At 42.0% G+C, this 23,793-nt stretch overlaps 1 protein-coding gene across 9 annotated transcripts in view; it reads right to left on the bottom strand.

The window, feature by feature from the left end:
• Positions 1–329: 329 nt before the first annotated feature.
• larp1b (La ribonucleoprotein 1B) overlaps positions 330–23,793 on the bottom strand; it is a 47,360-nt gene continuing 23,896 nt past the window's right edge. For 5 of the 9 annotated variants that reach the window (XM_079262063.1, XM_079262069.1, XM_079262067.1 and 2 more), the window contains 11 exons: positions 20,700–20,887; positions 20,407–20,481; positions 17,707–18,066; positions 12,405–12,519; positions 11,766–11,935; positions 9,579–9,685; positions 9,340–9,500; positions 9,120–9,264; positions 5,283–5,392; positions 2,909–3,036; positions 330–2,832 (listed from right to left, as the gene is read on the bottom strand). In XM_079262063.1, the coding sequence (XP_079118189.1) occupies positions 2,575–2,832; positions 2,909–3,036; positions 5,283–5,392; positions 9,120–9,264; positions 9,340–9,500; positions 9,579–9,685; positions 11,766–11,935; positions 12,405–12,519; positions 17,707–18,066; positions 20,407–20,481; positions 20,700–20,887 (1,817 nt within the window). In that variant the 3' untranslated portion in view covers positions 330–2,574. The remainder of the gene's footprint in view (positions 2,833–2,908; positions 3,037–5,282; positions 5,393–9,119; positions 9,265–9,339; positions 9,501–9,578; positions 9,686–11,765; positions 11,936–12,404; positions 12,520–17,706; positions 18,067–20,406; positions 20,482–20,699; positions 20,888–23,793) is intronic. The other 4 variants (XM_079262066.1, XM_079262071.1, XM_079262065.1 and 1 more) reach the window with 3 other exon arrangements.

Below are 23,793 nucleotides of genomic sequence, written 5' to 3'. Positions count from 1 at the left end.
AAATGGAAAAGAAATACACAAGAAACTGATGTTGGTTACATTTACTACTGTCCAGAGGAAAGTTCTTCCATTGCCTTTGATACTGTTGGTCATTTGTTTTGTTTTTTTTAAAGCTGATAATGAGTTTTGTTTTAATACAATTGCCAAATCACACATACTCTTCTTTAAATAAAGAACACCTTGTAATACAATATTTGGATTTACTGAGAAACAAACTAGAATGTGTGTTTCTTTTAAAGTACAGAAATAATTGCAAATGACATTGCAGTTAAATTCAGCTTTATTTACACAGCACTGCTTCACAACAATGTAATCTCAGGACACTTTACACAAACATCATTTTGAGCCTATTCATAATAAATAGCCTACTTAAGGAAAATCCAATCTTCCTCGGATCCAAAGCCCCACTCTGAGCTGCACAAAGCGACAGTGGTAGGGACAAAAAAAAAAATTGCTTTTAAAAGGAAGGAAAAACAGGGACAGGACAGTCATCTGCCTGGACTGGTTGGGACAAGGAAGAGAGACCAACATGCACTGCAACTTTTATCCAAGAAGACCTGCAGAGAGAGAAATGATGCCAATGCTGGAAGATGAGGTGCCGAGAGATGAAAAGGAAGAGCACAGTGCATCATGGGATGTTTCTAAGCAGTGAAAGCCCATGGCAGCATAACTAGGAAATGGATAGACACCCTAACTGTAAGAAATAATCACAAAGGAAGGTCTTTAGCTTGATCTTAAACTTAGAGATGGTGCCTGCCTCTGAGACCCACAGTGGGATCTGGTTCCATGAGAGCAGCCTGATTCCTCCCAGCATACTGAGACTGGAACCAGCAGCAAACCTCCAGTCTGAGAGCAAAGTGCTCCGTTTGGAATAAGTGGAACTACGAGATCTTTCATTTACAACAGAGCTTTAACAGATAAATATAAATAAAACAAGTAAATGGACAGATTTATATGTGAGGAGAATAATTTTAAACTCTATAGAAGACAATGAAGAGACGCTAAAACTGGAGAAACATGATCTCTGCTGCTCGTTCTCATCAGAACCCTCGCTGCAGCATTTTGGATTAGCTGGAGACTTTCAGGCATATTTGGGACAGAACTTAAATGAATAATTCATCAAATTTAATTTTAACACCCTTGTTATTAAACAATTGGGAATTGCACATAAAAAAGAGCTATGATTAACAACAAACACCTGAATGCAGCATATCAGCCTGTAGTGTAACTGAGGACTTGTTTGTTGCTTCTCCATTTAACAAATCTGATGTGGAAAACAGACATTACATGCAATTATAAATAAATGCAACTAGTGGAACAAAGATATCCTGAGATTTAAAACCAGCTGATATCAGATTGTGTTTGTGTTAGATGTGTGACTGATAGATTCACCGAGATGCAGCTGTGTACAAAAACCTGCTGCTCAGGCTGCAGACTCGCCCTCAGCGATCCTTCCATGCAGCAAAATGCAAGAGAAAAATGAGCAAAGGACAGATGACACCACACCACTTTATACAATCAGCTGTTATTTTATATTTTTTTGCATTTTACAATTCATAACATGCATTTCTCTGTGCTAAGACACTCAAAAAACACTACTGATAAAACAAAATCACTTAAAATCAAATTAAGAATTGAATAACAAATGATTTTTTATAGTATTTACATTTTTTTCTTTTATTTCAACTCTAAAACCTCAAATCCACAGAAGAAAAAAAACCCAAAAAAGTTAAAGTGCTCTAGAGCACCAAGCCTCAAACATAATATGAAGTAAACTTCAAGCTAATGAAACCGTTTTTATGATGCTAGCTCATGCCCATAATTCCAGCTGCAACATTTATCATCATTTAAAAATCATCCAATAGCAAAAAGCCTTTAAAAACTGCAACGATTGCCTAAGACTATTCCATCAATCAAGTAAATGGAAAGATAAAAACAAAAAGAAAAGAATAAATTAAATCTACTGGGTGTAAAATGGGACTTTTTAGATGAAAGCGACCTTATGTTAGCTCAGCTGCAGCGTCAGCCTGAAATTTTTACCGCTGCAGCTGTTAACCTGATTGTCGTGATGAAAATGGAAGAAGTTTCGCCAATAAAAAGATTCAAAAGAAAAAAACCTGCACGTGGCTTTGCCGTTCGACACCTTAAAACCCAAAATAACTCATTAGGAAGACGTTAAAAAGCAGATGTGGACAGTTTCGTGACTGAGCATGCTGCCGTTGCCATGGTGAATAAGATTAAGGCACTGCGGGGTCTTTTGTCTCGGCAGACTAGACTCCCGGTTCCACGGCTCTCCACCAATCAGAGCGCTTTCTCTGAAGACTTTTGGCATCAGAGATGAAAAGGCAAAATGCAGGAATGCATTTTCTTTTTTTTTTTTTTTTTCCTTTTGTAAACGTTAGGAGCTGTGAGGCGAACAGATTCAAGCTCTTTTAAATGAAATGCACTGATAAAACAATCTAATCAAGTCAACCGCCGCTCCGCTTCTCCTCGCTCTCCTTGCTCACAGTTTGTTCTGACAAGCGCTGCCGCTTCACTCTGCTGCTGATACGTCCCCCCGACCAGGAGGATGCTTCATTTATTTGGTGTGGGACCCTCCTTCTTCGCCGCTCTGGCGTCTTTCTTCCCGTGGGCGGGCGGCGCCGTTTTCTGGGCGTTGTCTTTGGGTGTGGTCTGTGAGGTGGAGGCGGCGGGCTGAGAGGCCATGCTGGAGGATTTGGAGGCCTGCGTGGGCTTTGAGGTAGTGTTGGAAGGATGTCGCCGGCGCCTCCCTTCGTCCCCGGCCGAGGACGAGTGACGCCTCCTCCTGCCTCCCTCCTCTCCCATCGGCGGCTGCAGAGACCAGAAGCACCGCATCAAAACACACCTCCTCCTCTTCCAGCACTGCAGGCGCATGCATGACACTCACCACCACCCTGAAGTCCTCCAGGTTCCTGAACTGGGAGAGGTGCTCCTGCAGCTTCGGGTCGATGGGCTGGTTCTTCATCTTTGAATACTTCAGGAAGGCCCAGAACTTCTCCAGTCCGTACAGCTGACCTGGAGGAAGCACAGCAGAGCAAACAGAGTCAATAAAACCGGCTCCAAGACCACCCAGGTGGAACTGAGACCTTAAAGCTAATCAATGACCCTAACCTGATTTATCGGTTTGTAGATAAAAACCAAAGTGAGCCTGAAACCTTGTTAAGATATTTATTTGTCCTTTTAGGTGATTTTCTCCTTGTTCTGGTTGTGTTAGCCCAGACGGGGCGTTTTTTCTCTGTAAAAACCAATTTCTCTTGAAGAAAAACAGTTGAGGCACTAAAAAGTCTCAACTGGAAATAAGAGGCTCAAATCTTTCCATGCAAGCCTCCATCCGGCCTCGCAGAATCACACCGCTGAAGCAAACTCGTTTTAACGCAGCGTGATCCCATACACTCGCTGTGAGACACGTTGCATCACTTTACGGTAAAAACAATCCCGCTGAACACAGGCTGACACTTCCTCCCCTTGACTGACACCAGAAAGCGCGATAATTTTGACATATCTCATGGTAATAAATGGTAAATATCCCTAAAAAAAGAAAAATGATGTTAAAGGGACAAATAATGTCCTACAGTGCTTGAAAAAGTGCTTTAACTGTGGGAATCAGTCATGTAGAAGTAAAGTTGACTGAACTAAGGAGGGTTTATTGTTGAAACTGTGCATCAGGACGCACCATCTGCACTAATAAACTTACAGATTCAAAGTTTCTCCCCCTGATTGGAGGGGAAAACTAAAAACAAGGCCATGATCCTCTAAATCAGTGGGCGGGAGTTATCACAGCTAAATAAGGCTAAATAAAACTTGGGAGTTTTTACACTGGATGAATTAGTAAAAGTACTGAAATGATTATAAATCAACAAGAGAGGCTTTAAGTAATAAAAAAGAGAACAAACTATGATGGAGCATATCTGTCCCTGCTTGACCAGTAATAGTAATAATCAATGGTGGGTAATTATGAGAACGCAGTCTTCTGCATGGACTAAAATATTATCATCTAATATAATGAAGTATGAAGCCAAACAAGTTACAACACGACTTGGGGACTTTCCATCCTGAACACAAAGAAAAACCTGCAGGTTATTTTAGAAATAAACTATCAGCAAAGCTGTTTTACTAAAGCAGCTTCATCTCATAGAAAACTCACCTCACATAAAGTAGTTTGCAGAGATTCCTGGTTTAAAATGTTTCACACTGAAGCAGAAGAACGGATAATAATACTGATGTAGGTTTAGTTATAGTTACCTACAATACAGCCACTAAAACTAAAGCTTGTTACATCCTCAGTTCTTGTTCTCGAGGCTGCAAGAACAAGAAAAAAACTTCTTTTTCGTCAGGTCCATCCATCCTCCAGGAGAAGCAGGTCTGCAGCGGGGAGGGATCTCTGCGGGGGGCGAAGTCTGCTTTCATGTGCAATGAACCCGGTTGTTACCTCCACCGAGGAGGTTATGTTTTTCCCGGTGTTTTTTGCTCAAGATAACTTAAAAGGTTATGGACGGATTTTTATAGAAATTTCCCAGAGTTGTTGGAAATGTGAAAATGAAGAAGTGATTAAATTCTGGTGGTGATCTGGATCACCGTTTGGATCCAGGAATGTTTTAAAGGATTCTTTAACATTGTGCTTTGCGGAGGTTTCCGCTCTCCGAGTTTCTAGTTTCATATTTAACCAGCAACTTCCTCCGCTGCAGGGCGGGTCGTGCACACGGCAGGATCCGAGTGTTTTAATGCCACATGTAAAGATGTTGGTACTTTCTCACCACCTCAATCAGCTGTTTTATTAAAACAATCTGTTTTACCTGCAACAATAAAAACGCGGAAGCAGGAACTCCGCTTCATGCTTTCTCCGTGTTAACCACGCCCACCTCACATGTTCGACCAATCACACGATACTTCTCGGAGCCCCGCAAGAAAAAAGTTCTGCCGGCCCGATGTGTCGGGAACCGTCATCAAACACGTCCGCGAGAACAAAATGACGTCATTTTCTTCTCGGAGCCTCGAGAACAAGAAAAAAGTTCTCGCTTCACGTGGAGGACGGAACAAGCTTAAAGAAGCATTTCTTGGCATGTTTCTTTGGTTCGTGTGACGGGGGGGGTCGACATTGTCGTTGATGAAAAGGGGCCCTGCAGTAAAAGTTTGGAAAGGACTACTTTAATCATCAGGCAGCTGATAGAGATCGTTTCCAAACTGGAGTCTTTATTTAAACGCCGCTGAGTTTTAATGTGCGGGACATGAGAACATCCCCGCTACTTTCTGGAACTCATTACCTTTCTCAAAGTCTCTGAGGGTTTCCTCCTGAAAGTCCTTGAAGAGATCTAACCTGAATCTCTTCTCCAGACCGTAGCTGTAGTATCGGAAGAGGCACTCCAGTCCGTATCTGCAGGAGGGAAGCAAACGTTTACCTGCAAGTTAACAAACAAGACCGCAGGGTTCAGCTGGGTTCAGGTTTCATTTAAGACTAGTTAATCTGACAGTTTCCCACACGTTTCCCAACACTGGCTCATTTATCTCACAGATTAACGGTGCTGAATGCAGCAGACAGAAGAACCAGACCAACCAGTCCATCAGTTCTGGGTGTTTCAGTCCAAGTTGAGCTGAATCAGCTGACGGAGCCGTTTCTACCGTCATGACTCGCTGACATTTCAGCCTGCAGGGCTTGGCTGCATTTCAACAAGTATGAAGGTTTAGCAGGTGTGTGAAGGCACCTCTGGCAGAACCAGCAAACTTACACACACACATACACACTTTCACTGTTAAACCCCGTGCTGTCCGACGACGGCAAACTGTCGGACTGAAAACAAAATCGCCTTCAGTTGCTTCGCTGAAGTCCGGCCAACGGAAACAAACTGCAGGGATTCACGGCTTGTCGCTATGCCAACCATCTAAACAAACAAACAAACAACTCATTTGTTGTCTAACAAATCTTAAAACACAATTTTCTGACACTTAATTCCCAGCAAAAACTGAAATCTAAATAAGATTAAAAATCTTAAATTGAGCACGCTTATTTATTTGAAGGTAAGATAATTCTTAGTTTTTATGCCTGAGAATTCCTCCTTTTAAGAGTATTTTTACTTGTTTTGGGAAGTCTTGACAAGCCAAATTTTCTTGTTCTGTTGGCAGATAATTTATCTTATTTTAGGCAACATTTACCTAATTTTTGTATATTTTTTTTCTTGTTTTTTAAGGCTAATTTTTTGCAGTGTTTGTAAACTACGACTATTAAGCACTTTTTAAAAACTTCTCCACTACCAAAGGTGTCTTTTGAACTTTTGTGGTTTCTATGGAAAGTTGATTTAGCCTCTAAAATCCTCCCGTCGAGGACACGGCCAACGTGTGGTCAATGTGATTCGAATGCGCACCATGAAGACACTCCAACGCCTCGCCAAATGGCAGCCAATGAGTTAACAGTTCATTAAAGAGACAGAAAATAAATCTAAATGTGTTTTTGTGTGGAAAACATAGATCTGGAGTGGAAAAAGTCAAACGCAACTCGTTCCTTTCTGCTTCGTTCAGATCTGTGAGCATCCATCAGGCTGTTTCTCATCATCTCCACCAGCTTCAGCTGCAGATGACGATGCATTCACTGACCCTCCAAAGTGGGAAGTTCAGACTCCTTTTTGCTTTTCTAACAGCGAATCTTGTAGCTACTTATGCAGTTAACTGAACAGAAACATGTTGTCCAATTAAAGTCTTAATGTCTGTCCTGTAGAAACCAGAAGGGCTGGGATTGATCGAGTTATTGTCACAAATCGCTTTATTTACTTCAGACTGACCCTCTCCGTAGGCTGTCAGATCAGCCTGTAGGCAAAAACGAGTGGATTGAGACTCTTCCGCATTAAGTCCCGCCTCCCGCCTGATATAAGTTGCCACTGATTGGTCAGCTGCCACTGCACTACATCGGGAGCGCGCACCACAACTGCTTTTGCAGTCATTGTAATATATCTCATAAACAGAAGGATTAGGCTAATATGAACTCAATAAAATAACAAACTACAATGTCAACACATAGCATACAGCCCTACATGTTGGAACCTGAATCAGAGCCTGAAAACGAAGTGGAAAACAGCAACCCACAGCAACGAATGCAGCAGGATGTCTCTCTTTGGTAAACTCACCAGCCATCGTTGGAAATAACTTTATCCCACGTTTTCCACCCGCCTGATGTATTTGTACATGCCCTTGTTAACCAGTAGAAGGTAACCAATCACCGAACCTTATCCCCCGGGACGTCACAAGGATTTCCAAGTAGAAAAAACTCTCTAAAACCACGCGTTTTTCGTCGCCATGGAAACCGAATGGAGAGCGTGCTGGAACTCAAACTCAAACATGCGTTTTAGGTGATAAACAGTGTCGTTCACATGTCTGATGAGGATTCAACACAGTAACACTGTAGAAAGCTCAGAAAACTCCAAATACCATCATAGCACCTCTTTAAGGCTAGCTTGTTTGGAAAAAGTTTTCCATGCCTTTATGTCTGAACCGGTCTGCAGCTCGTTCAAAACGCAGCGGCTCATTTTAGAATTTATTTTAAGACTCTTTTATGCGTTTTTAAGTCTCTAAATGGCACCGCAGTATTTATCAGACCTTGTTAACATCCATCAACCCTCTCGAGACCTTAGGTCAGCTGACCAGATGGTCTTGGACGTTCCCAGATCCCTGATGATGTCTAGAGGGGACCAAGCTTTTGCAGTTGTGGTTCCCACTTTATGGAACTCATTACGACTGGATGTACGGTCTGCAAGTAGCCTTTTAATGATTAAAACTCGCCTAAAGACCCACCTGTTTAGCCCAGGCTAAACAGGTTTAGCCTCTTTTGCTTTTGTTCTTTTATTGTTACTGATTATTATAGTTATTGTATTTATATGTGTGTGTACGTATGTGCCTTATTTGATGTATATATCTTGCTATAAAGCACTTTGGCTCTTCGCTGGCTTTAAAAATGTTATATAAATAAAGGTGACATTGATGAAAACATAAAAAAAGGCCTGTTAATTATTTATTCACCTTAATCAGGAGTGTTGAATCATCTAAAACCTGCAGGATGAAGGATCTTAAAGACCAGGCTTCCTCGCTCTAAATGTACCCGTCAAATGTGGATTTAAATGAGTTTTAGTGGCCACAGGCTGCGTCTGATTGGTCAACTGCTCGGAATAGTTATAATGAGATGTTAAAGTGGGCGTGGCTTTCTTCTCATGGATGTGCACAACCTGGAGAAGATGACCAATCACTGAGCCCCTCCTCCGGGACGTCACTACAATTTCTAAGTAGAAAAAAACTGTAAAACCAATCGTTCCCATCGCCATGGAAACCGATCGTAGAGAGTGCTGGAAAACTCAAACATGCGTTTAGGTGATAAAAAACAGCGCTGCTCATATATCTGATGAGTATTCATCACTATAACACTGTAGAAAGCTCAGAAAAATAGAAATAGCATAATAGAGCCGCTTTTATACCGATCAAATCAGGTGTTTGATGAAATCACCAGTCAGACAAACTCTACATCAGCTCTGTCACGGCTCCACAGAGCTGGAGGTCTTCACTGTGTAGCTTCTGCTGGGGACATAAATGGAGTAAATTTGTGTTCAGGGTTAGGATTAGGGGTTAGACTGTTTTGCCTCCAGGGCTGAAAAAACCCCAACATGCTGAGGATTTACTCCTGAAAGTCCAAACGCCGCCGCCTGTCCGGCCAAGCAGCCCCACACCGTCACTTCATCGGATCAACCTTAGCTCTGATTACAGCGGAAATTCACATCCGTGTCTTTTTACGAGCTTCTAACCGGCTGCAGCATCTGTTGCTGTCTCTGAATCTTCCATCATTCACAGATGGAAGTGTTCTCCTGCAACAGACTGGGATGGAGTCAGTGGTGACCAGTGTATGTGTGGAAATATCGCCTCGTGTTTCCTGAACACCACATTCAGCCTGACTCAGAGTCCTGACATAAATAAAAAGCATTCATTCACTACACTCTCCTGGGAATCCTCTCAGATACTCTGTAAACCACCGAGATGCTTCTCCGCTTGGAGGATCTCACATTTATTCCTGTTCCAACAAAACAATCCGGATTTGCACGGAGCAGAGGGACACGGACCGTCCTCCTGACCTGTAATTCTCTTTGGCGTCTTCCAGCGCAAACTGTTTGAACTCTTCGTACATCTTCCTGTTGAAGTTGTCCCTGAGGAAGAAGGACCAGAACCTGAAGAGAGTGTTCATCTCCTGAGATTGGCCGATCCCCAACCGTTTCCTCTCTGGTGGAAGACAATGAACAGAATAAAACCCGTGGCTTTGACTGTCATGCACAGACGTGTTTGTTGTCGCCGTACCGTTGAGGCACCGTCTGCGGTACTTGTGATATCCCTGCTGAGTGAAGCCGTTGTCCCTCAGGAGCTCGTGGGATGGATGCCAGAACTTGGGCAGAGACTGGGGGGTGCAGCCGTAGCTTCCAGACAGCGGCACTCCTTCTGATGGAGAAGCGTTGGAGCTGCTGCGGAACGGAGGAGGAAAAGATGAGCAAACAAATTCAGAAGTACCGTTTTAATCTGCTGGACCCGAGCAGCCGGACCTGATGGATGCAGAGCGAGGTCGGTGTTCGCGGGAGTCCATCACCCAGCCGATGTGCGCCTCCTGCGGGGGGTTCGAACTGTGGCGGGTCTTCTTCTTTCTTGGCATCTTAAACAGAGAAAATCAAACAAAAAGCTTTTAGCTTTAGCTTACCTTGCTCTTGTGCTTTGGGGATAGATAGTGAAACGTACAATTATCGTAAAAAAAATAAAAAACTACAGACTAAACTGGGATTTAATGACGCCTTTACAGTCTGACGACCAGTTTTAACTGGAACAATACATGGAACAAAGTGGCTGAGGGTCTGTAATTTAACAATACCGATGGAACAAATCCAACGTATGATCAGCAGCTCGCCGCTGGGAGGATTTTTTATTATTCATTTATTTAATCGGATTATTTCCAACGTCAGTGTTTCCCCTACAAAGTTCAGCAGCCGCCGCGGCACCAGTGGCTGAAAGGACTCCTTTCATTGTCCACCAGTAAGCACATCGATTAACATGAACGTGTTGGCGTCTCCTACGCCTCCAGTGCTCCTCCACTCGACTCACCTGCCTCCCCCGCCTCACACCCCCTGGGTTACTCCTGCCTGTCAAACTAAATCAAATAAGTCCAACAAATAGCATTAATCTCACGTCTGTTCAAGTCTGAATCAAAACCAGTATTTTTATTTAACCTTCATTTCACCAGGAAAGTCCCATTGAGGTTAAGAACCTCTTTCTCAAGGGAGTTCTGGCTAAGAGGCAGCAGGAGTAACAGACAATTTACATGTTACCACTTAAACAGAAATAATATTTAAAAGCAGTTACAACTAAAGGAGGACATATCAAAATCTCTCACTCTGGACTTAAAACGTTCAAAGAAATAAGATGGGACGATTTCCAGTCTCTCTGCAAAGAGTTCCATGTAGACGGAGCAGAGTAGACAAAGGCCCTTTTTCCCCACTTCTGGGAAGGCAAATGGAACAGAAAGCATCAAAAGATCATTTGATAGCGAATAATAAGAATCAACACATCTCTGTGTGATTAAACCACAGATGTAGGATGGCCATATATATACACTGTTCATGCTAAACAGAGTAATGAACAGAGTAAACTTCATTAGCTCACGGCAGCGTTAAGCTGGATTCACGCTCACACGGCAACCGTTTAAACTGGCTGCTTGTGGACGCCATTCGTGCAGTTTGATTCCACCTCATCGCTGCCTCTGCATGCTGCATTCACGTGCAGAGCAGGTGTCCGACAGGAGAGTAGCCTCCCGCCCGCCACCGTGCGTCTAGAGACGGCCATGTAGTTTTTAATATCATGTAAGATTTTATTTATTTAGCATTGTCTAAATGTTTTAATTGATCTTATGTCATTTTGATTTTATTTATTTATCATAGTTTAAATGTTTTAATTTATCTTATGTTATTTTAATTTTATTTATCATAGTTTAAATGTTTTAAATGATCCTATGTCATTTTGATTTTATTTATTTACCGTTGTGGAAATGTTTCAATTGATCTTATGTCATTTCAATTTTATTTATTTATCATAGTTTAAATGTTTTAATTGATCTTATGTTATTTTAATTTTATTTATCATAGTTTAAATGTTTTAATTTATCTTATGTTATTTTAATTTTATTTATCATAGCTTAAATGTTTTAAATGATCCTATGTCATTTTGATTTTATTTATTTACCATTGTGGAAATGTTTCAATTGATCTTATGTCATTTCAATTTTATTTATCATAGTTTAAATGTTTTAATTGATCTTATGTTATTTTATTTTTATTTATTTATCACTGTTTAAATGTCTCAATTGATCTTATGTCATTTTATTTTATATATTTATCATTGTTGAAATGTTATTAGTTGTTAGTCATTTTATTTTGTGATTCAGGGCTTTTTAATGGGTTTTTATCTTGTTACTTATTTTACTTTGTCAGGTCAGTTTTTATGACTCTTAGAGGCTTTTATTTAACTTTCTGAACACCACTTTGGGTCGTGTGCGGGTACAGCTATGAATAAAGCTGGATTGGATGTGAAATGATTTAATTCTCGCCATTCGGCATCGGCTCAGTGGATGTGGGGAAACACTGGACCTTCCAGCGTGAAGGTCGTGCAGCTCCACTGGTATCAACTATTTCACAGAAATGAGCCAGTGTAAGCATTCAGTGCCTGGAAGACTGAACAGAGCTCACCTGGCCATCGATAGAGGCGCTCTCCTTCATGACAGGGTAGAAGCGCGGGGTCTTGTTGGGGTCTTGGCGTCCGGGGGTACGAGGAGTTCTGGGGGTTCGGGGTTGATGGGAGCTGGGTGACTCTGGGACTGTTGTCGGAAGAGAGCGAGCCAGTTCTGCTCCGCTGTCCACTGAGAACAAACAATGTTTACATGTATGAACAAATATATCAAATGTATTCATCTGCATCTGGATGTTAACCCATAAGAAAAAAAAAAAAGGTAAGAAAAGTCAATTTCTTAAATATGAGGTCTTTTTTTTGCCTATTAACTAAACGTGACATAAAACAACCATTTTGGCGGGGTGGGGGGGTGTTATTTACCATTTAGTACCATGTAATATGTCAAAACTATCATAGCACAATCTTCCTCTTTCTGGTATCTATTAGAAAACACATATCAGATTGTGTTCAACAGGATTCTGAGCAAAGTTTTTACCATAAAATGATGCAAATCTTTGTGTACCAGATATGATCCATGTGGCTTTATTTTGCATAATGACGGTCGGACATTTCAGATTAGGAATATGATGTAGGTTTTATAGTAAAAATGCAGAAAACAGCACACAGGACTGTTGTGGGACGTTGCTCCACAAACCCACCTGGCATGGGAGGAGGCGGGACTTCCTGGTTTGGGTCAACAGGCACTTTCGGGGTGAGGGTGTCAAACTCATCTTTACTGATGACATTCAGCTTCTTGAAGTTCTCCACGTCCTGCTGAAAGAGTCAAAAAGAGAAACGTCACGACCAGCAGGACAAATGAGAAGCGAAGCAGTTTATAAAAGTCAAACAGCTTTATTTTCCCCTCGGCTGTGGCGGCGGTGGTCAGAGTGGAGCTGATAACAGAAGCACACGCCGGCACACGCAGCGGCTGCAGCCGTGTAGGTCGGTGTGACACAACAGATGTGCAGCAGACTTTGAACTTTACACGTCAGCCTGAAGAACGTTTAAAAAAATGCAGGTGGCCTTGGTGTGGGCACACGTGTGTGTGTTCAGGCGTAGTATTTCCCACATGTGATGACTTTACAGACAACCTTTGAGCACAGAAAGTGCTGACGACAGCGAAAACGCCTGACAATGACGAGGACCTGGAAACGGACATTCAGAGAGACTTCAAACATGTTCAGTAATAAAAAGTTATTTATTTAAATGGAATCAACAAATAAAATTAGATCAAATTGAACAGTTTTTTCAGTTTTATTTGATAAAAGTATTTTATTCTATTTCATTAAATTTAAAAATTTTATATTGTTATACTGTATATTATACTGTATATTCAAATTAAAGTTGTCATTTATTTTTGTTTAATTTTATTTAATTTTTTAGTTTCTTTTAATTTACATTTTATTTAATTCATGTTTTTCTCGTGTTTTTTTCCTTTATTAAATTTTTCTCAAATAGTTTTACCTTATTTATTTCATTTAATTACATTTATTCTATCTTATATTCCTGTATTTAATTCTTATCTTTTATATTCATTTTATTTGTTCGATTTTATGTGTAAATTTTCTTTGTAATTATTTTACTGAATTTATTTTGTTTTATTCAAATGAATTATTTTTTCCACGTCATTTAATTGAAATTTTTTCTTTGAATTTTCCTTTAAATTTTCAATTTTATTAATTTTATTAATTTTAACTATTTTTTTAAACTGTTTTTCTATTAAATATATGCATTTTAAAAATAATTTATTTAGTTGAATTTTATTTAGTTTTATTTAATTAAATTTCATTTAAATTTAATTAAATTTTTTCCTTCTTTAATACTTGACTTAATTCCTGCTACATTTAAGCTGAAATTTCAGATAAAAGAGGAATAAGAAAAACTAAATGTACAATTAATTACTTATATGTAATATTGCTGCAACTAAGCGCAGTGCAATGTCTTTGCAAACAAAGCATCATTTTGAGTTTTTTATTCTGTAGTTTAATTTAATTAAAATTAACTTTGGTCGTCATCATTTCTAAACTTTTATATCAAAACATTTTCATGTGAATAAAATCCCTATTCTGGTTTCTTTCTGACTCATGGCAGCTGCACGTCACCATCGGGACTAATGTACTTCTGTGTGAGGTTGGCAGGGTGTGAGAGTTCCTGATGGTCAACCTGCTGCCGGCGCTCACGCGCATCAAAGGTCAACAAATGCTGCCTTTTCTCACTCTTGCTTCCCTCCTGCAGACCTCTGCCCCAACACTTCCCTTACTGTGGCTGGAAAACCCTCTCCTGGTACTGATGGAAGCTGCTTCTGGTCTTCCAGACAAATAACAACAAAGCAGAGGGAATGTTTCTTTTTCCACCCACGTTATTTTGTTTAGATTTGGCTTCGACTGAAGCCTACTGGCCTCTTCTTCCAAGTGTTACAACCCAAAGAAATAATGAGATAAAATGATTCAATGATAATGAATCGTATACAAAATCAATTAGTTAAATCAGTTAAATATAATTAAATCTTGTCTGTCTTTCTAGTTTGACCTCATAGGGGCCACGTTGTTCTCTTAGCAGTGTTGTAAACAGAACCACGTCTCTGTGGAATCACACATAACTGTCACCTAAACAAAATGAACAAAGCCGCTGAATTTGTGCGCCATTTCGACTTATCAGTCGGTCGTGCACATACAGAGTATAGATCTTTCTCAAACACAAATCAGCATCTTAACGTCTTCAAATCCGCTCCGTCAGATAAAGTATTTTGTTGATCTAATAGCTTAAACAAAAATAAACAATGGTAAGCTCTGGAGATGGTCTGTGAAATTCCCAGGAGATCAGCAGTTTCTGTAAAACTCAGACCTACAACTACACTGGATTCAGTCACTTTGGGCATGTTCACATCAGCCTTTTCGATCTGAATCAGAGTCTGTTTGCTGAGAAAGTCCGCTTCGTTTAGGAATGTAAACAGCCATAGTTTCGTCTCCATGTTTAACTCGCAGGTGGAGGAAACAGTTTTCTTCTCCACGCGGATCTTGTCCTCTCTCTAGCTAAATATTAGTGCAGCGCCTCCTCTGGTAGGAATAGGGATATATCATTCTAATGGTTTGGCTGGTTTGGCCAAAGTGCAGCGTGAACACGATCCCAGTCTGAATGGTTACATCCCCCTTCAACTGAACCAAGTCCCCAATCAGACCGAGTCTAATAGACCATCCTAATGTGAATGTACCCTATAAGGTTGCAATGAAAACACACCACGCAGAGCGATTAATATAAGGTTTCACACGGTTTTACACATCCAGCCGCCTCAGACATATTTCCTGCCGTCTCTCCTGTGTGAAAGATTGTTAAACATCACATGCAGGACGAAACGATTGTCTCGTTCCCGAGCAGAGTTTCTCACATTGGTTACTTTTTTTGTAGGAAATATTTTTGGACAAATAAAAGTTTCAAACATAAATAAATGAACTGTGCAGACGGCATGATTTTCCACATTTGCTGCTATCCCAGCTCTGGTCCCCTTGGTATAAACATGCAACAGTTTGTTACTTGTTGCCTCTTCAATTCAGCTCTTCAGAAACCTACGGGTGACGTCACGGAGGCTACGTCCATCTTTTTATAAACAGTCTATGATCTGAGCAGACCTGACAATATGCGTAAAAAAAGTAATTTATGTACTGCATGAAGTGTAAAGCTGAGCCAACAAATATGCTGCCATTTATTCTTAAAATCCAGTCTGCATGTGAACCTGACACAATATCTGGTGTAAAAGCTAACTGCTGTCTGATAATGTGCCATAAAACATTACTTCCCAACCCACCCTGATCTCCAGTAATGTTGCATCATGCTGTGTAACCTACATTTCATGTTTGTACGTGCAGCGTTTCTGCAGACGAGGCAACATTTCCAAAAAAGCAGGTCAATCAGTCCTGGAAGTGGGACATGTGTGAGTCTTGTTCAGAGGACCAGTTTGATTTGGTATTTTCCAGTACGCAGCGAGACGTTTAGCAGCTCTGTCATAAACAATTAAAGCACCATGTTTGAAGGTGAGCGATACATCCTTAGTTTACATGCGATCCAAAAAAAGGACATATCATAAACATCTATGTTTAGTGTTTTCATGTGTTTTTCCTCGATGCGATCCCCCCATATAACAGTATGGGAACACTGGTTTCTGTTAAAAGCTTATGAATGCAGGTGCCTGGTTCAAAATAAAGTTAGTTAAATTTCATCTTTATTGTAATTTTTCCATCTTAAGTTAATTTAAATCTTACTGAAGCGGGAGATCGGGTACCTGTCAATCAAAAGGACACGCCCCTAAACATGCCGAATTTTGAGGTTAAATTACTTTTAAACAGGCGAGTTAGAAAAAAAAATTCATCCCCCCCCCCCCCCCCCCCCCCAGTTTTCATGAAGGTAAACCTGACCTATTAAACCTAAAATGAATTTTTGAACCAGGCTGTAAACATGTTTATTTCTGCTGTGAAGTTGGCCTTTTTAACATGGGAGTCTATGGGGATTCGCTCTGTTTTGCAGCCCCTAGTGGATGAAGGGGGAACTGCAGTTTTATGCACTTCCTTGTAGGCTTCACTTTAAACAGCCGGAGGTTGCCGTTTGTGTTCTCCTCAAATTCTTCTGTCTTCTTCTAGTGCTTTTCATTTAGCAGTTTCTTCGTCTTTGTTGGTTGCGTGTTAGCTGCACAACTCAGCACTGCCCCCTGCGATTAGTAGTGGTATTGCTCTGTTTTCTGCTTTAAGTGACAGATAGCAAAGCCCCTTGAATATGGACCAAATTATGTGCGCAACTGATGCCGAAGATAGATGAAACGGAGTGTCCATCTGCAGATCCGAGTTATTTCTGTAGCTGTACCTGGACACAGGAAACGGGTACATTTGCACATTAAGAAGGCTTCTTTTCTTATCGTTTTTAAATAATCTCTTAAAACTTATTTTATCCTCTTTGCCTTTTATTTTTTAATTACAGTTAAGATGTAGGCTTTTACTATTTACTCATTATTTAAATTGTTTTAAATGTATGTACAGTTGTTTTATAGCTTTTATGTTTTTTGTAAAACTATGTGACCAAACCTGTTGCATTTAATGTCCTATTTAAATAGAGTGGTTGGAGCTTCAGGCCTTTGTGTTAACTCATTGAAACATGAACAAAAAGAATAATTTCATTGCAAAGTTTGATGTAAAGTGTTGAACTCCCAAGTTTTTATTCTATACTGCAATAAAAATCAAGACTTTCCTGAAACCAAACTGAAGAAGGATTTATAGTCAAAACTTTGAGCTGATGCGATGAATTAAAAGCAACGTTTTAAGTCAGTACTTTATGTCATGATTCATCTCTTCCTCCATTTTTAGAAATAAATAATCCAATCTCTCTCTGCTGAATGAGACTGGCTCTTTTGAGCGACTTTTCTGAGGACGACATTCAGTGTGACTTCCAGGAGGAAACTTCAGAAAGCACGAAGACTGGCAGAAAAGCAGACAAGCTAAATGTAGGAAACTCAGATAAATCCAGGAAAAGAAAAAGAATCTGAAACAAGATCAAGATAGAAGCTGAGGGACAACAACAGCTGACCGACCAGCGGTATCAACCGTTGGATAAAATCTTCTGAAACTCTGCAGCAGAAACACAAATCATGCAGGTCATCACGCTACATGAAGTCTGGGTAATAAACTTCCTGGAAACACTGGAGGAAAAACCAGTACTGGATCCTCTGTGGAGAGCTGCAGCGACCGAGCTGAAGCCTAAAGACAAAACCAGCCTCAGTATTCACCCGAGCCACGACCAGGACCGGGTCTTCCCATCCAGACCGCGTTTGAAGGACCTCATTTAGTCTACCTGCAGGCTGTTTTAATCACTCTTTGCTGGGTTGTTTGCTACATGTTTCTTTTTGCTGATCTGAAAGACTTTGGATGCAGAAGTGGGTTTATCAGCTTTACACGTTTAGATATGAAATGATTACCGTACCTTGCTGCACTCGGTCGGTTCCTCTCCCTTCCACAGGTCCTGTTCGTAGTAGTACAGCCCGTCGTTGATGGCTTTGGCCAGGTCCGCCGTGATCTTGGCTCGGGACTCGTGGTTGCCAGTTCGGTCCCCACCAGGATGCTTACGGAGGTAGGGAGGAGTCTGGGTGACGATGAGGATTTTGTTGACGTCCTGGTCGTCCAATTCGTAGTCTGAGTCGTCCGAGTCCGACCAGTCTGTGAACTTGTTCTTCCTGGGCGCCATCTGCTCCATTTCCTCGTCAAACATGAAGTCCAGCTCCTCCTGGTCAGGTTCGGCTTGTGGAGGAGCCGGATGGCTCAGAGGAGGCGGTTTGTTGTCTCCCTGGACGACACGGAAAACAAAAAGCCATAAACAGAGGGAGACGGGAAAGAAAGGGGGTTTTAAAATCAACAGGTAGTCAATTTAGCTAAAAACTGTTTTCTCTTTTCCCCAGGAGTACAGGTCATTTCTTGTCATTTCAGGACACACACGAGTCTCAAAACTGTCTAAAATTGAAAGTTCAAAGATTCTTCTTTCTTGATACACAAGACAGTTTTTCTTTATGCAAGTTTTTCTTTATTTTTTAACCTAAATGAGGCCATTTCACCACTCATCTGGTGAAATGGCCTCATTTGGACTGTCTTATGTTCAGTTACTGTGAATAATTTTATCATTATTTACCTATAAAGACCATCAGATACCTACTTTTATCACAACATTTTTATTAACTTTTTTACCAAATCTCATCAGATACACATTTATACTGATAATTAGAAGAAAGTGATTTGAAACAGTAAAGCAGTTCGTTTTATGGTTGTTTTTTTTTGCAAATTAAACTTTTTGTATCCCTAGAAAGAGGAATATTTGACCTTTAAATGAAAACACATCTGATTTTCCTACAATAGATCAATTAAAATCTGAGACAAAAGCTTTGTTTTTCAGCTGTAGAGGCTTCGATCCAGAAAGCAATGCAAACATCTAACTAATCATCAACGCTTTAAACGCTTCGTTTGTTCTGCGAAACTGTGACGAAAAATACCCAAAGCAAATCAAGAAGCTGGGACATACACAAAGTTGTTACGAAGACCACAAAACCAGAGATCTCCACAAAATTGAGATCTTTATTATTTAACACAATTATCCATGATCTTTAACGACATGAATTTGATTCATATTAAACAGCGGCTTTTTAACAGTATCTTATGGATTCCACAAATTTTAGAAAACAAACAAACAACATGAAGCTTTGTCTTGACAAAGTGCAAATACTGATGTAAACCGAACAGATAAAAAAACTATTAGGGCTGTGCCGAAATGCTTTTGTTCCGATTCGATTCAGATTTTTTGGGTGCCGATTTGATTTTATTTGCGATTCCCCCAATTCTTCGATATTGCTAATTTTTGTAGTTCAAAAACAAACAAACAAAAAAATGTATAAAACTTCTTTCTGCTCGACATTTTTCTTAATTTCAGTTTAGAAAAGAAACCACACAGTAGCCAGACCATCATTCTGCTGCTATAATGCCCAAGAAGACGAGTAAAAAGATCAATAAAAACAATAAAAATTTTAAATTGAATTATTTTTATTATATATTTGGAAAAAAAAAACCAAAACAACGATTTTTTAACAACAACAAAAAAAATCCATTTTAAAATTGCAAAGCAAAAAAATCCCATTATTCCCACCCCTGTTTAGGTGAACTTCCACAACCTACTGCAGTTATTCTACATGGACCTGCAGCCGGAGCCGACTGAGACTGGCCGCCTGGGAGTGCTTTAGGACGGGAGAGGCTCCCGCTGCTCCTTCCTTACAGTAACTGCAGAACAATATGTGCCTTCAAGTCAGTCGCCAAAACACCAGAAAAGTCTCTAATAACTCCAGTAAAAGCTGCTAGATTTGTCGCTTTTAACAAAAAAAGTCTCCAGATTTAGCGAGAAAGTCTCCAAGTTGGCAACAGTGTCTGAATGAAAGCAAAGCGGCTGTGGGAGGAGTTTACAGCACAGCGCTGCAACGCCAGAGACGCTCGATTAGCAGCTGAAGACAGCAGGAGAGGAAACTGCAGAGAGGAAAATAATCACACCCTTTTATCTTTATGATTGCTGAAAAGCCAGATCCTTAAAATCCGATTAGTCGTCCAGCCCTAGTGGGAACGGGGTTATATCATTCTAATGGTTTGGCTGGTTTGACCAAATTGGAGCCAGAACACGATCTCTGTCCGCGTGGATACACCCCTAATCGGACCGAGTCTAGCGGAATATCCAGATGTGAATGAACCCCGAGAGAGTAGATGGAGGTGTGTTATTATACCAAATATCAGTAACTTATGTGGTGTCGATGTTGAGATATGGTCACCTTAAAAATGGAGGAAAAAAAGAAGGACGCAGGAAAATCGTGAAAGTCAACAGATTCATGGGTGGATGATGGATAAATAAGCAACATCTGGTGAAAAATTCTGATTTTTCTGAAGTTAAAGTGTGTTTGCCACTGGTGCAAACGACACGGACCGACCCGTATGCATCACTGGAACCAGCCCAGACCAGAAACCAGAGGGAACTGGTCAAATCTACAACTGGTCACAGCTGTTCAAAGCGAACTGGAAATGTTCGGTAAAGGACAAGGAGAAAGAGAGGAGATGAAGAAGACAAGCTGACATGGGTGGGTGAGAGGAGGAGGTACTCAACTGCAGGGGGGAGGTGGTCGGGTTGGAGCACTGAGGGGGGAGAGGAGCCAGCAGCACACACATCATCACTGACATGCTGCTGGCCAAAAGATGGCGGACAGGAGGAGGTGATCGCAGGGAACCAATGAAAGAAGAGATGAGAGACAGAGAGGTGATGACAGAAGGAGGAAAAGATGGAAACATGGACATGTGACATCATATTTGCGGTGCAGGAATTAAAGAAAGCTTAGATGTGTGTGTCAGCCGTCTGCTCTGTGTGTTCTGCAGCTGATGAAACGCATCCCTGCTGGTTACCTTTGGCTTTCCGGATGGCTGTCGGTGGCGTTTCTCCACCTGGATCCAGGTGTCGGGGTCAGGCTTGGGGGCGGGTGAGTGTTTTGAGTAGTCTGTGGCTGGGAGGGGATCCTGCATGGAGGAGTTGGATTCAGCCGAGTCCTGAGGCTCAGCTGTCTCAAGAGGAGTCTCCGTGGCAGGCGATGAAGCTGAAAAGCCAGACACATCATGCAGAAAGTCAGACAGCCTGATAATCGCTCATCACACTGTCAACTCTCAGGGGGAAAAGACTAAAATGTCAACACGGCTTCAAGTTCAGCTTCTTTCAATGACATTTACAAAAACTGCACAACCATCAGGAAACATCTCCAGCAAACTGGTATTAGGCAGCAGGACACTGTGTACCTGATCCGTTCTGCTTACTGACTGGATCTTATTTTCTGGTCACAACGTCGCCCCGATAAGAGAAAATAAAAAACTCTTAGCAACAGAGCAGCCCCGCGTCTGGGCCCGGAGCCCCGCGTCTGGGCCCGGAGCCCCGCGTCTGGGCCCGGAGCCCCGCGTCTGGGTGTGATGGACCTGGGGCTGTTAACCCACGTGTAGAGCCCCGCATTTGGGCCTGGAGGCCAGGGTTCGGGCGTGGAGGCCAGGGTTCGGGTCTGGAGGCCAGGGTTCGGGTCTGGAGGCCAGGGTTCGGGTCTGGAGGCCAGGGTTCGGGCGTGGAGGCCAGGGTTCGGGCGTGGAGGCCAGGGTTCGGGCCTGGAGGCCAGGGTTCGGGCCTGGAGGCCAGGGTTCGGGTCTGGAGGCCAGGGTTCGGGCCTGGAGGCCAGGGTTCGGGTCTGGAGGCCAGGGTTCGGGTCTGGAGGCCAGGGTTCGGGTCTGGAGGCCAGGGTTCGGGTGTGGAGGCCAGGGTTCGGGCCTGGAGGCCAGGGTTCGGGTGTGGAGGCCAGGGTTCGGGCCTGGAGGCCAGGGTTCGGGTCTGGAGGCCAGGGTTCGGGTGTGGAGGCCAGGGTTCGGGCGTGGAGGCCAGGGTTCGGGTGTGGAGGCCAGGGTTCGGGCCTGGAGGCCAGGGTTCGGGTGTGGAGGCCAGGGTTCGGGTCTGGAGGCCAGGGTTCGGGTCTGGAGGCCAGGGTTCGGGCCTGGAGGCCAGGGTTCGGGCGTGGAGGCCAGGGTTCGGGTCTGGAGGCCAGGGTTCGGGCCTGGAGGCCAGGGTTCGGGCGTGGAGGCCAGGGTTCGGGCGTGGAGGCCAGGGTTCGGGTGTGGAGGCTAGGGTTCGGGCGTGGAGGCCAGGGTTCGGGTCTGGAGGCCAGGGTTCGGGTCTGGAGGCCAGGGTTCGGGTCTGTAGCCCTGCACCGAGGATGGCGAATGGACAGCAGCCGGGCCCAGCTCAGGGGTCTGGGAACCAGGCCTGACCTCCACCCAGGCCTGTCACTGGTCCCACCAGATGCAGTCTCTCTCAGGTCGGTGACCTCCTGCGAGGCTTTCAGCCAAAAACCAGAAATCTCATCCAAAAGTTTTAAAAGAGCGGCCAGAGTCTATAAGATTCATTCTGCTTTCCTACCATTATATCCTCAGAATGGTCGGAAAACGCCGCTATATCTGGATTCCTACCAGAATCCGGTGTTTTCCTACCATTTTATCATTAATAAAAATGAGAGACATGGCAGGGAGCCTGTGAGTTGTGAAGAAGCCTTCAGCGATGACCCAGAACCTGAATGATGATGTGTTTTTGCTTTGCATTTGCGACAGGAGCTGACTAAGATAAAAAACCAGCAGCAGCACACCGGCTCGCCTGCAGTTTGGCTCTCAGCTTCTGCCTTTTTGCCACGACACTGCGGTGCACGGTGTGTTTTCACTCACCGTAACATTCATGTTTTCCTCATGAACATTTAAAGTATTTTCTCCTTTCATTGTAATTTCATTTCAGAAATACTCTACGTTTTCTCAAACATACTGGTTACCTGATGACTAAAAAGGTGCAGGTAACCTTTTCAATTTAATCTCTATCGCTACAAATGTCCAGTGTTTCATTAACCGTTTCCTTTGCTTGCTTTATGGTACAAATTTGTAGACTTCCACCATGTTTAGACACGTTATCAGCTGTAAATGTTATCGCCTCTGAGTCTTCACTGCTCCAGTCGGCTGCTGTCTGACTGAAACGCTGCAGGGTCACTTTCTTAGTCAGACCGTTGTCACAGCAGACTGTGTGCTCATTCAGCTTGCTGGGTTTGTTATTTTAACTTTTAATGATGTGTCAGAAACACTGAAGCTGTGCTATCCGTCGTACTTCGGCTGCTGTCGCTTTGCAAGCAGATGCAGCGCATCAGATTTGTAGTCTGAATGGAGACGTTGAACATTTGGGATCTGAGATGTGAGCCACAGGAAATATGATAATTTCCAAACAAATAAAATAATCCATTATAAAATTTTTGGTAATTTTTATTGTTTTCATTGATCTTTTTACTTCTTCTTGGGCACTCTAGCAGCAGAATGATGGTCTGGCTACTGTGTTGTTTTTTCTAACTAAAATGAAGAAAAATTGTGAGAAAGAAAAAAAAGTTTTGCAGATTTTTCTTTTGTTTGTTTTTAGTCTCAAAAAATCAGAAAGATCGAAGAATCAATTTTAAATCAAATCGTCACTGAAAACAAATAAAACGGAATTGGAATCGGATTGGGACAAAAGCATATCGTCAAAGTCCTACTAGTTAGAGTTTAAGAAAATAACGACAGTGAAATATCGCAATATTTTGTGTAAAAATATTGCAGCGATCTCCAAAAGCACTGTATCGATTTGATCAAACAATTGATCTTTACTGACGAGGCAGATTTTAATTTCTTTGTTCATCTTGTACATAAAAATCACAGTTTTTATTCACTCTGCAGTGAAACGTAGATCCTCTGTTCCTTTACAGCAAGTTGATGTCAAGCACAGCGTTCAGTGTTTACTACTAGTAGAGAAAAATTCTAACCTGTTGTCTTGCTTATAGTATCCTGATATATCGCAGTATATCGTATTGGTGCTCCGTATTGTGATACATTTCGTATTGCCAGATTCTTGCCAATAGACACCCCTATTTGTAGGTTTAGTTAACATCAGTACGTTATGAGATCAGAC

This window comes from Telmatherina bonti, assembly GCF_933228915.1.
Source record: "Telmatherina bonti genome assembly, chromosome: 22".
NCBI classification, from domain to species: Eukaryota; Metazoa; Chordata; class Actinopteri; order Atheriniformes; family Telmatherinidae; genus Telmatherina; species Telmatherina bonti.
Note: the sequence above shows the minus strand (reverse complement) of the source record. Positions and strands in the feature narration are given on the sequence as shown.